The 13,384-nt window shown below is 34.8% G+C and overlaps 1 protein-coding gene across 5 annotated transcripts in view; it reads right to left on the bottom strand.

Moving 5' to 3' along the window:
* Positions 1 to 27: 27 nt before the first annotated feature.
* LOC117426625 (glutaminase kidney isoform, mitochondrial) overlaps positions 28 to 13,384 on the bottom strand; it is a 50,097-nt gene continuing 36,740 nt past the window's right edge. For 3 of the 5 annotated variants that reach the window (XM_034044391.3, XM_034044390.3, XM_034925268.2), the window contains 4 exons: positions 6,089 to 6,150; positions 5,282 to 5,358; positions 2,446 to 2,509; positions 28 to 2,090 (listed from right to left, as the gene is read on the bottom strand). In XM_034044391.3, coding sequence (XP_033900282.2) covers positions 1,943 to 2,090; positions 2,446 to 2,509; positions 5,282 to 5,358; positions 6,089 to 6,150 — 351 coding nt within the window. In that variant the 3' untranslated portion in view covers positions 28 to 1,942. The other 2 variants (XM_034925267.2, XM_034044392.3) reach the window with 2 other exon arrangements.

Consider the following 13,384-nt stretch of genomic DNA (forward strand, 5'->3'; position numbering starts at 1 on the left):
ATCAATATTTCTGACGCATGTAAAAGATACCCAGAATCTATTTTTCTTTATTGTGCCTTAAAGCAGTGCTTTATTTAACATTGTTCATTAAAATAAACATCTTTCATTGCCTGCAACACTTACAGACTGAATACACCTTCCACTGTTCAGATTGAAAATATGCTTAACAGGAATATAAAACAGCAATTCAGTGCATTCAGAATTCTACCTACTCCAAAAGCACACAGGCTGTTGAACAACATAAAAACTGGGACCGTGCATCGGTATCCTCAGTCAGATCAAATGTAAATCCATTAAAATATCGTCATGATTCCAGCTACTGAACTAAGCGAGCATACCATGGAATAGAATTCCAGAACCTAAAGGGTTAAAAAAACAAAAAAAACAAAGGAAGATTGAAATGCTGGGTTATTGTAATTGCCATATATTACTGATACATTTGGAAGAGTGCAGTGTTTACATATAGAAGTAATAGATTTGTTCTTGGAATACAAAAAAGCAGAGGCTACTGTTACAAGTAATACTCAAAATATATACATATATATTTGCTGTCTTCCATGTCCAGTATAACAATCACAGATAACATTATCTCATGATAAATATGTGCTCCAAGTTTGAACCACTGACCCTGCTATGCAAAACCATGTTTCCCAGACTTTGAATACTGTAGTTTTCAAGTAAAATTGCACACACGAGGTGCAATAATCAAATTCTCTCTCATTTAATCAAAAACAGAAATACATACACAGAAGCTGTGGCCGATTTTGCTTGGAAACTTTGGGCATCTTAGATTATACAATAAGAAACAATAAAACAAAACCTTTATCAAGAACGCAAAGACTAAACATACAGCTTTGGCCAAAAGTTTTGCATCACACATAGAGAGAGAGAGAAAGATCATTTTGATATTTTATTTAACATCATGTAATCAAAGAAACTAACTACACGATGATATCGCAAAGGTCTACTGGAAGCCATAATAGTACAATATTTCATGTAAGATTCAGATTATTTTTTTCATTTGTCAGTTTTTCTTTTAGTATATGGAAAACTACAAACCGGTATGTCATTCATTATTCAGCAGGTTTCATTTGACTTCATGAAGCAAAATGGTTATTTCTATAGGGTGATGCAAAACTTTTGAAAACATCAGCTATCTAGAGCCACATTTACTGTACAAACAGGTAATAGAAATCAACTTTTCTTCATGTATTAAGCTGAAAAAAATAGAAATTTGAGTTGCTGCTCAACTTCTTGATAACATTTGTGATGTTTCTAAAACCTGCTGTTTGTGACGGTAAAGTTGACTTACTATCCAGTAATTGTAAACATAGCATATACTGCACCAGTATTAATATTAAATAATCTAAAATCAAATTGTCTTTGATAAACATAATTGGTCCTAAAGTTTACATAACATTGAAAAACCAGCCATGCCTGCAGCATTTTCAATGATCATTATATTGGATAAGTTTTACCATAATTGTATCTACCAAATGCTATTTACACTAAACAACAAATAATGCTGTGACACTTTGTGCCTATTAGGGACAGACATTATGCATACAATAAATATACACACATTATATATATATATATATCTATATCTATATATATATATATATATATATATATATATATATATATATATATATATATATATATATATATATATATATATATATATATATATGATAGAATACTATGCTACTTAAATAACAAGGTAATCACCAAACATTAAGATGTAGTGCTTTACATTCAACACATTGCTTCAGGAAGTTTGTTTCAAAGACAGTTGAACAATTTCAGCAATCACAAAAAAGCAAAGCAGTGACAGTTTACACACTCTCCCACAACACAGCACTATCATACACTCACATTACCCAACAACATTGTCTCAACAAGTACAAATGCAGTTTTATTAATAACAATGTGGAATGGATTACAGCATTCCATCCAGGTTCTTCTCTGCTTCTTTTCCATTGTTGGGATTGTCCTGGGGGTTGTATTTATTATGGTAGTCTTGGAGGATAGTCACTACATCGTGGTGTCCAAAATGGACGGCCTCATCCATTGGTGTGTTGCCCCACCTATGTAAAATACAATACAGAAGTTTTTAAAAAACAGTTGACGTATTCAAGAAGATTGTGAAGATACCATATATAACGTCCAACTGCTACTAATAGCAGTATGAGCAAGTCTTTGGCAGTTGATGTTACGTAGTGCAGAGAAAAGTAGGTATAGATGGGGAGGGAAGCGCATATCCTTACAGCTATAAATCTACCTTCTACCATGATTAAGGTCTGTTACTTTGAGTAAGCAGTGAACACACAAGGCTGAAATACAGAAGTGTGTAGTAAACAGACACCATATCATTTAGTGTTGGTGTAAATATGATTCTGGCAAAGGCTGCGTCAATGTGAAAAATACAAAAGTAAAACTTACCTGTCCTTCGGAATTGGGTTTACTTTACAGGCTTCCAGCAAAAAACGAACAACCTCTGAATGGCCTAAGGATTAAAAAACAAAATAATAATAAATAAATGAGATTATAAATAAGTAGGTTTTTGTTCAACAGCCAACTTCCCAACATTTTGGTGTGTTCAACATGCCTTTGTCAAGGGAAAGTGTATTTGAAAACAAACACTGGAGGTATTTACAGTGCCTTGCGAAAGTATTCGGCCCCCTTGAACTTTGCGACCTTTTGCCACATTTCAGGCTTCAAACATAAAGATATGAAACTGTAATTTTTTGTGAAGAATCAACAACAAGTGGGACACAATCATGAAGTGGAACGAAATTTATTGGATATTTCAAACTTTTTTAACAAATAAAAAACTGAAAAATTGGGCGTGCAAAATTATTCAGCCCCTTTACTTTCAGTGCAGCAAACTCTCTCCAGAAGTTCAGTGAGGATCTCTGAATGATCCAATGTTGACCTAAATGACTAATGATGATAAATAGAATCCACCTGTGTGTAATCAAGTCTCCGTATAAATGCACCTGCACTGTGATAGTCTCAGAGGTCCGTTTAAAGCGCAGAGAGCATCATGAAGAACAAGGAACACACCAGGCAGGTCCGAGATACTGTTGTGGAGAAGTTTAAAGCCGGATTTGGATACAAAAAGATTTCCCAAGCTTTAAACATCCCAAGGAGCACTGTGCAAGCGATAATATTGAAATGGAAGGAGTATCAGACCACTGCAAATCTACCAAGACCTGGCCGTCCCTCTAAACTTTCAGCTCATACAAGGAGAAGACTGATCAGAGATGCAGCCAAGAGGCCCATGATCACTCTGGATGAACTGCAGAGATCTACAGCTGAGGTGGGAGACTCTGTCCATAGGACAACAATCAGTCGTATACTGCACAAATCTGGCCTTTATGGAAGAGTGGCAAGAAGAAAGCCATTTCTTAAAGATATCCATAAAAAGTGTCGTTTACAGTTTGCCACAAGCCACCTGGGAGACACACCAAACATGTGGAAGAAGGTGCTCTGGTCAGATGAAACCAAAATCGAACTTTTTGGCAACAATGCAAAATGTTATGTTTGGCGTAAAAGCAACACAGCTCATCACCCTGAACACACCATCCCCACTGTCAAACATGGTGGTGGCAGCATCATGGTTTGGGCCTGCTTTTCTTCAGCAGGGACAGGGAAGATGGTTAAAATTGATGGGAAGATGGATGGAGCCAAATACAGGACCATTCTGGAAGAAAACCTGATGGAGTCTGCAAAAGACCTGAGACTGGGACGGAGATTTGTCTTCCAACAAGACAATGATCCAAAACATAAAGCAAAATCTACAATGGAATGGTTCACAAATAAACATATCCAGGTGTTAGAATGGCCAAGTCAAAGTCCAGACCTGAATCCAATCGAGAATCTGTGGAAAGAACTGAAAACTGCTGTTCACAAATGCTCTCCATCCAACCTCACTGAGCTCGAGCTGTTTTGCAAGGAGGAATGGGCAAAAATTTCAGTCTCTCGATGTGCAAAACTGATAGAGACATACCCCAAGCGACTTACAGCTGTAATCGCAGCAAAAGGTGGCGCTACAAAGTATTAACTTAAGGGGGCTGAATAATTTTGCACGCCCAATTTTTCAGTTTTTTATTTGTTAAAAAAGTTTGAAATATCCAATAAATTTCGTTCCACTTCATGATTGTGTCCCACTTCTTGTTGATTCTTCACAAAAAATTACAGTTTCATATCTTTATGTTTGAAGCCTGAAATGTGGCAAAAGGTCGCAAAGTTCAAGGGGGCCGAATACTTTCGCAAGGCACTGTATAGGCATTTGATGCCATAGTAACCACACATTTATTTATCTTTGAATCTAATGTCTTCGTGATGTCATTCACTATATAGCTAATGATGTAACGATCTACTGTTCCTTTCTATTTCAAACTTCAGGCATCATGGTATCTAGTCTATTTATCCATTTATTTTCTTCTATACTTTACATTATCTAATTTTATTTTTTCTAAAACCACAAACTTTAGGTCCTCCATGGTGTGTCTGTTCCTTGTAAAGTGCTGAACTATTGCTTCATTTTCTTTTTTATTTCTTATATTTGATAGGTGGTTCTGTATTCTTTATATAATGATGTACCTGCTCTCCTACATATTTTTATTTTATAATATTTTCTGCAAAATATACCATATACAAGGTTGCTATCCTTGCATGACGGATTTTTTAAGACTGAATATTTTTTTTCTTTATTTGCGATTTCACCTTTATCTTTACCAATATATTTGCACACTTCAATGTTCCTTAATGTATCTACGATCCCTTTATGTTTATTGTGGACTAAAATATCAGCCAAATTTGCATCCCTTCTAAAAGCTAAGATCTGTGCTTTTGGAAATAGTTTTTTCATTTTTTCTGAATTATGAAGTATACATAAATGCTTCCAAACTATATTTTAAATATTGGGTAATAATTTAGAATATGTAATTATTAATGGGACTCTCTTAACCCTCTCTTCCCTTTTCTTATAATCAAGTAGTTCATTGCTAATGAGTTTGTCAACTTTTCTCAATTCTCTCTCAATAATTTGCTCTTTATATCCTTTTTATTTACTTTTTAATTCCTTTCTCTGTTTTTTGTAGTGTTCAAATACAAATAGAATCCTTACAGTCAACAAGTAGTTGTGATCACTTAGGTTTTATTATTCTGTTGCCCAGAGATGCTAGTATTCCCTATCGTACAAAATCTCATCACAGTCCATCTCTCTCTAGAATAAAACATCAAATAAAAGGACAACATGAAACATCATTACCTTCTGCTGCTGCAACATGCAGGGCAGTCCGGGAGTCATAGTCTCTCTGCTCCATGTCCATTGAAGACAAAGCAAACCTGAAAAAACACAATTTCATGGAGGTGGTGTTCAGTACAGCAGCTACATATCTGCTCATGCCTGACACCTGGGGGACTAAGCAGCAGCAGATCTTAAGAAAGCTGCTTTTCATAGTATTTTTTTGCATTTAGTCAAGTTAACAAGGCATTCAATTTTAATTTAAACAGCTGTGTCCAGAACATTAAAAGAGAGTTCAATGGCAACACATAACAGCTTGCTTTAAAAACACACAGGGTCATATTTTCAAAGTGTTTACTCCGTTCTTTAAACCGGCTCCTACTTTTTGAAAGCAGAAAAATTCAAAATGAAACCGTTGATCATTTCACTTGGTTCTAGGTTTGTAAAATGAACAGGTTTAAAAATGTTTGAGTTATCAATGAATTTATTAGATAATAAAAAAATAAAAATAATGGCTCACGATATGAAAGGGAACATCTTGCAAAATGTTATTAATATTATTTATTTCTTAGTAGACGCCCTTATCCAGGGCGACTTACAAGATATCACATTATTTTTACATACAATTACCCATTTATACAGTTGGGTTTTTACTGGAACAATCTAGGTAATGTACCTTGCTCAAGGGTACAGCAGCAGTGTCCCCCACCTGGGACTGAACCCACGACCCTCCGGTCCAGAGTCCAGAGCCCTAACCACTACTCCACATTGCTGCCCACACAATATGCAAACACGTCCACTCACACATGCACAGGCATACAGGTTACATACCTCCTGAGGGCAGACACATCACCAGTATATGCAGCAAACAAAAGATTTATGACTGATTTCACCTGCAGGGAGGAAAAAAAAAAAAGAATTTAAAAAGGAGGAAAGTTGACATGACAACACCTTCAAGACCGTCTTTGTGCAGCCCTCTTAAACTCAGCTCTATGCTTGCCAGTTATCTTGATTTTTAACTCTGTACTCTATGAACAGGGTCAGTGACAACGTTGTTTCCAAATATTTCCAAACAATTTTGTAAATCTTCAGTGGTTGAATAATATTTCACAGGATTTATTATATAGGACACACCAGTAAAAAATGGAAGTTACACACAGAAGGTGACTAATGAAACACATTCTTATCATTATGCTTAACAATTTATTTATTTTCCCTAAACATTAAAACAATAATAATAATAATTCTTAACAGCACCTCTGGTGCGAAATACATTATTATCACCACACAACTGTACAAATCATTATTTAAATAACTACACATCATCGCAAACTACTATTGTGTATGTTAAAGACACTTCAAATAAACTACCAGCACGGTTAACCACCATTCTGTGTGTGCTCTACCATGAAATACACACAGTCAAGTACTTTACAATGTTAGTTTTAGTTCAACTAACCCTTTCACTAGTACAATATGGTACTTGCCATGTTAAAAAAAGGAACATCTTTTGTATGTACCCCTTAAGGGTGAGGCCCATACAGCTAGCCTGTAACTGAATCTGCAGCAGCAGTTGTGATGCATAGTTCTCCCCATAGTCTCTGTAAGTCACTTTGGATAAAAGCGTCTTCTAAATGACTACAGTAATTAATAATAATAATAATAATAATAATAATAATAATAATAATAACAACAACAACAACAACAACCTTTATCTTTGGCTGAAAGTAAATACAACTTTACTGATGAATGCATTGCGCCTTGCGTTTTGTGACAAAATAAAGCAAATGGTGAAAGTAGAAGAGACACATACTGCTTTTTAATTGCAAACAGCTTTGTTTTCTTTATTTTAAGTTGCAATTCTATAATACTCTGTGCTAATTTCAAATGAATAAACTTTAACAGTGCTTATTTCAAACCACCACTTGGTGGCAGTAGGTGTCCTTGTTTAAGATGTTCACAGTGCAATAACATCAAAGAAGAAAGAGGTTTCAAGAGACTGCTGGTGCTTCAAAAAGCAGTGCAATAAATCAGCTTGTACTGTGTGAACCTGTTGAGAGCCAGTCACATGGAGATCCACATCTATAGTCTCATGACAGCCACCACTATGCTGCACGAGTCACAAATACGCAGTAAACTGAGACATGGTTATTTGACTCATGAACATACATTCGATGGGACCCATTTTTCTCAGAGGAGATTTATTTGCTTTTCTTAATTAGGGAGATACCAGTTGTTCAGGGGCAGATGTTACAGCAAATCTCCCTCAATCTGTAAGCTTAGGTATCTGCAATATTCATTTGATATATTTACCAAATCATATTTACCACTTTGGTACTTTCCCTGTATAGTATTGGTACCCAAGTCTGTATTATTTAGAGTATATATCCTTATGACAGACACCAATATCAATATTGAAGATGCATAACAAATATTAATAACCTGATGACAGTGGAAACAGAGAACACCCTTTAGCATTATAATACCCCCAATACTACCCTGCTAGAAGAACAGAAGTATACCTCGTGTTGAGTGCATTTATTATCCTGTAGTCTACTCTACAACAATATAGGGAACTAAATAATTAAGCTGCAACTTGTAAAAACATCCTTGTGGGAAGGTGGCAATGGGATCAAACCCATTCATTTCATAATATAACACTTCATGACTCAGACTGGAGGTAGTGGTAGGAAGTGTAAACCAAGCCTGCAGCAGAACTTGTTTAAATATAGAACAAGCAATTGTAAAAAAAACCAAACAAACATTCACCATGCAAAAAACAATTATTATATAGAACTACGGCGATCTCTGCAACTTACTGTGCCAGTCCATTTTTGATGTATTATTTAAATTTCCCCAATTACAGTGGACACCTTTACATTGGTTAAGATAATTCTGGTATTCCATACCTACACCAAATCACTCTAAGTGAGCAGTTACCTGCCCCATAACAACTGAATTCATACTGCAATAGCACAGTCGACTATTAAGGGAACTGTCCTGGGAAATACACATGAACGCTCTGAACCTAAGCGTTTAGGTTCAGAATTGGAGATGCAATTTACAACTAGATTTACTATAGACAGACTATGGCCTTGAAGTGTCTCCAAATGTCAAAGCCAATGAAGGACTTGAATGTTAATCATTCTAAAACCTTTAGAGCTAAAAATAACTGATTGGAAAGATGCAACTACGAGTTATTAAAATACTTTCGTATTCAAGAGATTTTCTCAAATTGGTAAATAAAACCAACAGTCTGGAATAGTTTAAAAAAATTATATATTATATATATATATATATATGATTTAATATTTAAAATGTTAATATAAAACGCCTTAAAATAATAATTAAATTGATTAAAATCTTTTTTTTGACGAGTATATTTTTTCAAGCTTGTATTTAGGGAGCAGAACCCACAGAAAATATTTCCCAAGGACAGTTTGCTTAATTTACATTCTTTAGCCACCACATTGAAATATAACATGCAATACGTATTTTACAGGTTAAAATGTCACACCTGTGTTAGTTGATTCAGGAAAGCATTTGATTCAGCAAAGCAGAGCACATACATTTGTTAATCGCACAGAAGCCAAAATGGAAGGATTACAGAACACAATGCACGAAGACAGAGGAAGACAGAGGAGCTACCCACAGACAACAAGGGAATAAAGGTAAAATCAGGGTCACCAGGTGCACACAGACTCAAACTGGTTTTGTTTTCCCTGGTTTACCTGAACCCTCTCCGGTTTGTACTGTATCTTGAATGTTCTGGTTAACCCACCTAGTTGTATTATTTTAATTAAATGCAGCTAAGCCTATATTAAGACTAAGACTTCTTTCTACAGTGAGCCCCCCAGTTAAGTTATCTTATTTTTTTTTTAATTTAGTCAGGGGTTCTGATTTAGGGGTTAAAACAATAAGGTCTGACTTCTAACCCCAAAATGATGTTTTTTTTTTTACTAGGGTTCAACCCCATTTGACTTGAAAATGATGTCCAAAAATTAAGTAGTGTAGCTATTATAGATTAGGGACATTGGAGATTATTATTTTTTTTTTGTACAAAAATGAAATCCCCCCCTTTGTTTTTGATTCGGCATCATTCCTAATACATGATGATTTCTAGTGTTTTGTCCATCTATGATAGGATGGGCTGATACAGAACTCAAAGCATGCAGATGCTGGTGCGGAGAGCAAATAGTATGAAAAACAGAGCCAGCGCAAGTTGAAGCCTGCAAATGCAAAGTGATGCTAGCTAAGATTTAACAGGCCAAGGGAAAAACTGAAAAGCTACACTGTTCCCATTATGCTGCTGCCTTCAATACTGGATAAAAGTTTTACTCAATACATATTAACTGTGCTGTGGCAGTAATAAAAGTCGGTATCTGTTGCCTGGCAAACTGAATATCTGATTCCTTCGAGAAACTGATTGAATCTTACTAATATAGAAACATTCAATTGAGGAGTTAAACAATTCATAATCCTAACAACCCCTTGCAACTTCTGACTTGAATCAATAATCTGTGGAGCTGCAAAGTGAAAGTACACATCAAAAAGGAAATGATCTATACTTCAAAGCTCTCCATTAATTTGAAAACAGGGAGACCATTTTATTGGCACAGCAAAGTCTAATTAATTAAGGAACAGGAAGCGTAGAATATTGCAAAGTAAAACATTTATATGTGTGACAATGATGTACATTAAGTGTATAAAGCTTTTCTTTTTAGTTTGAGACAAACAAAATAATTCTGATAAAACGCAAGCAGACAACCATTTCAGATGATGTCTCCACTAAAACATGTGCTGAAACGTTTGTCCACTGGACCTGAGAAAGTGACCAACAACTTGGAGCAAGAAATATTTACATCTACAGTTGTTTCTTGAACATACAGAGAATAACAGTACCAAAATAATGATTGCAGCATTTAACAACTGAATCCTAGAATAGGGTGTTGGGATTGTTTGGTGTTAGAAATATTCAATGACAAAATGCAAGTTCTACCAGTATTTTCAATTTTTAAATGATGTTGCATTTGTGAATGCATAGCCCACCATGCAGCGCGAAGAGAAAAACATTCACCCCCTCAAACCCAGGTTTTTGGTCAGTTTAAAAGTGACACAATTACAGATATGTTTATAAATACATCCATGAACTAGTCAGACTTGAAATCACATCACTTTGACAAATCAAGCATTCATTTTTTTAACCATGAATTAAAAAAAAAAAAATGTAAAACATGAAAGTGGGATTTAAAATAATTTATTAAAACAATACAAAATAGTCATGCTGCAAAACAATCATGCAAAAAAAAAAATGCAAAAGCAAACATGACAGTATTGTCTCAAACATAACAAAATAAAGATAAATATGCAACATAGCACTTAGAACATGCAAACAAAAACAACATTTCTAATAAAACCTTGCTATCTCTGTATTCTGGTGAAAATGATTGCAAAAACCCATTGTAGCAAATTATATATGTGCAGTATTTTTCATCCTACTTAAATGAAAAAAAATGCTCCTTTTCACACCAAATTGGTTATTTCCACTATTTAAAACCCTGTCACTAAAACGGTCCACAATATAGGCCTAATTCCTTCATTATCTTTCCAGTTCACGGCATGTTTTTGTCTCAAGATAGCTCAAGACAATATTCGTAAGGCATTTGGACTTTAGTTTTTTTTTTTGTTCCTATACTGGTAACAGAAAAACCTACTATATTAAAACAATTACATTTGAAAAAAAAGAATATAGTTGTGCTTCTTTTACACACACACACACAAAAGTTAGAATAATAACTCTTTCTGTATACTGAAATTACAAAACAATGATCTCACGGTATTCATGTTTTATATACAAAGTCAGTTTTTATTTCTTCCACATGAACAGCAGAAAGGATGTTTCTGCATGATTTGAATTATTATTTTCTCATTGTACAAAGTCTAGAGAAAGTACATTTATCAGGTGCATAATACCCTGCAGCACATTTAGGACCTCTATAGCATTGTCTAAAGCAATGTACTGGATTTACAGTACCTCCTATAAGGACCCTCTGCATATGCTGCAAGTTTAAAACAAAGGCATGCGAGAAAACATTTTGTGCAAATGGCTGCTATTTTAAAATATTTAACGTAGGTATAGCAAATACTGATGCTATACAAGGAAAGTATATAAGATTTTCCCTTTGAGTAGAAAACTGCTTCAGGGGTGTGCAATTTTTGGAAAAAAACTCCTTGTCCAAGGGACAAAATGCTAGAAAAATCTACTTGTCCTTCTTAAAAATCTACTTGCCCCCTCCCCGTCGCACAAAGCTCACACAAAAATGCAGAACAGAACTTGGAGGATTTTGGTTTTATTTAACAGTGAACACAATCAATCAATCAGCCTTGTAGCTTGACCTGTTCACTAAATTCTTCAAGATACACAAAGGTTCCAACAAATGTATAACATACTTTAAGGAAATGATCCTTTCAGTACAGTTTAGAACACATGTGCTAGTCAATTTAAGTAACATACTAAGGGTACAACTATAATAAGCAATATTTGGGATTTATTCAAATATAAAAATAGCTTCTGTCTGTTTTTCCCCCCACTTTCGCTATAAGCTGAATCCATCTCCTGATGTATAGGTGTTTTATTTAGTTTGTTGCATCACAGATAAGAAATCATTGCCAACTATTACTGCTGCTTTGTGGAATTCTGATTTTTCTTGACGTTCTTTCAGTTTTGTAACTGCTGAACCCCAGATTTATGAAGGACTATTGAATAACTGGTCAGTTTTTCTAATAAAATGCATGCAACATTTACAGTTGGCTCCATCAAATTCTGCAAAGACAATTTTTTTCTTTTCTTTTCTTTTTTTCTTTTTAAACTTTACTAGATTGCTGAATTTAAATGTTTGGTTTGTGTATTAAGAAAGCAGTATCACTGATTTGCTACAAAAAACGTAATTAATACCTTCAGTTTAAAAGATTAGTCTGTCCCTTGGCAGCCATTTCTGGGCTTCTTTGTAACCAATAGAAGATCAGCTTTTTCCACAGCTAGCTTTGTCCCTCACATAAATCCTGTTATCCAGGTGTCGGGCAGTATGAATTGCACACCCCTGTGCTTTAAGACCTATTTTCTAGTAGTTGAAAAACTGTAACCCTATTCTCCATGAAATAACTTATAAATAAATATGGAATCAATAAAAATAAACCAGAAACATGTGCAATATTATGGATAATAACACTAGTTTCAAGATTAATGTGAATTATCCTATAATGCACTTACTTCATATACCTTTCCTTTCTTTGGGTTGTGTTCTTAAAATAAGTGTAAATGTATTACACCATTTACAAACTTTAATAACTTAAAGCACAATTGGGATAACACACATTGTAAGCTCCAACTTTCCTCCTGGTCTTTGGTATTCAGATGTATTTACACAATTAAAGCACACATATATAATAAGTGCAAGTAAGCAAGCAAGAGAGGTGTACACAGTGTTGCACAATACAATAATTACAATAACCTACAAGTCCCAAATGGAATAAATACTTTTTAAAACTGGTTTAGTGAACTAGAGATGTCAAGCATTTTGAAACGAGACCCCTCTCATTAGCTGCGGTCGCCACATTTTCCGTTCTATACACTACACTTGTAGATGTGTCCTCATTGGACTCAGGTGACACTTTTTTCCACAGAGTATCTTTAAGAGCTAGCTCTTGCTGAAGACTTTCATAGTCCATTGGTCCTTTGGGATGCTGCTGTTTTAAGCAACATGAATAGTGTATTAGTTTTCTTGAATGCATGGGCATGGCATTGATATTCTGCAAAAACACCACTTTTGTTTTGTATACAAAAATACAGAAATGTTAACGATTTAACAGCAGTTTAAATAATGAGTAAAATAAGATCTGTGCATTGGATGTCGAGAGATGCATGTTAGACACAATGACCTTGTGTCTGGCCCTGTGTCCTGTCAGTTTGTCCTGACACTGTCTTGATGCAACACAGTCAATTACTTCCGCAAGGTTTTACCCCAGGGAAAAATATATTTTTTGGGAAAATACAAATTACTGTAATAATGGTGCAACTGCTGAGCCAGATTTGTTTTAGTGTAATTAATACAATCACTAATGAAGTGT

This window comes from Acipenser ruthenus, chromosome 11 (genome assembly GCF_902713425.1).
Source record: "Acipenser ruthenus chromosome 11, fAciRut3.2 maternal haplotype, whole genome shotgun sequence".
Classification (NCBI taxonomy): Eukaryota; Metazoa; Chordata; class Actinopteri; order Acipenseriformes; family Acipenseridae; genus Acipenser; species Acipenser ruthenus.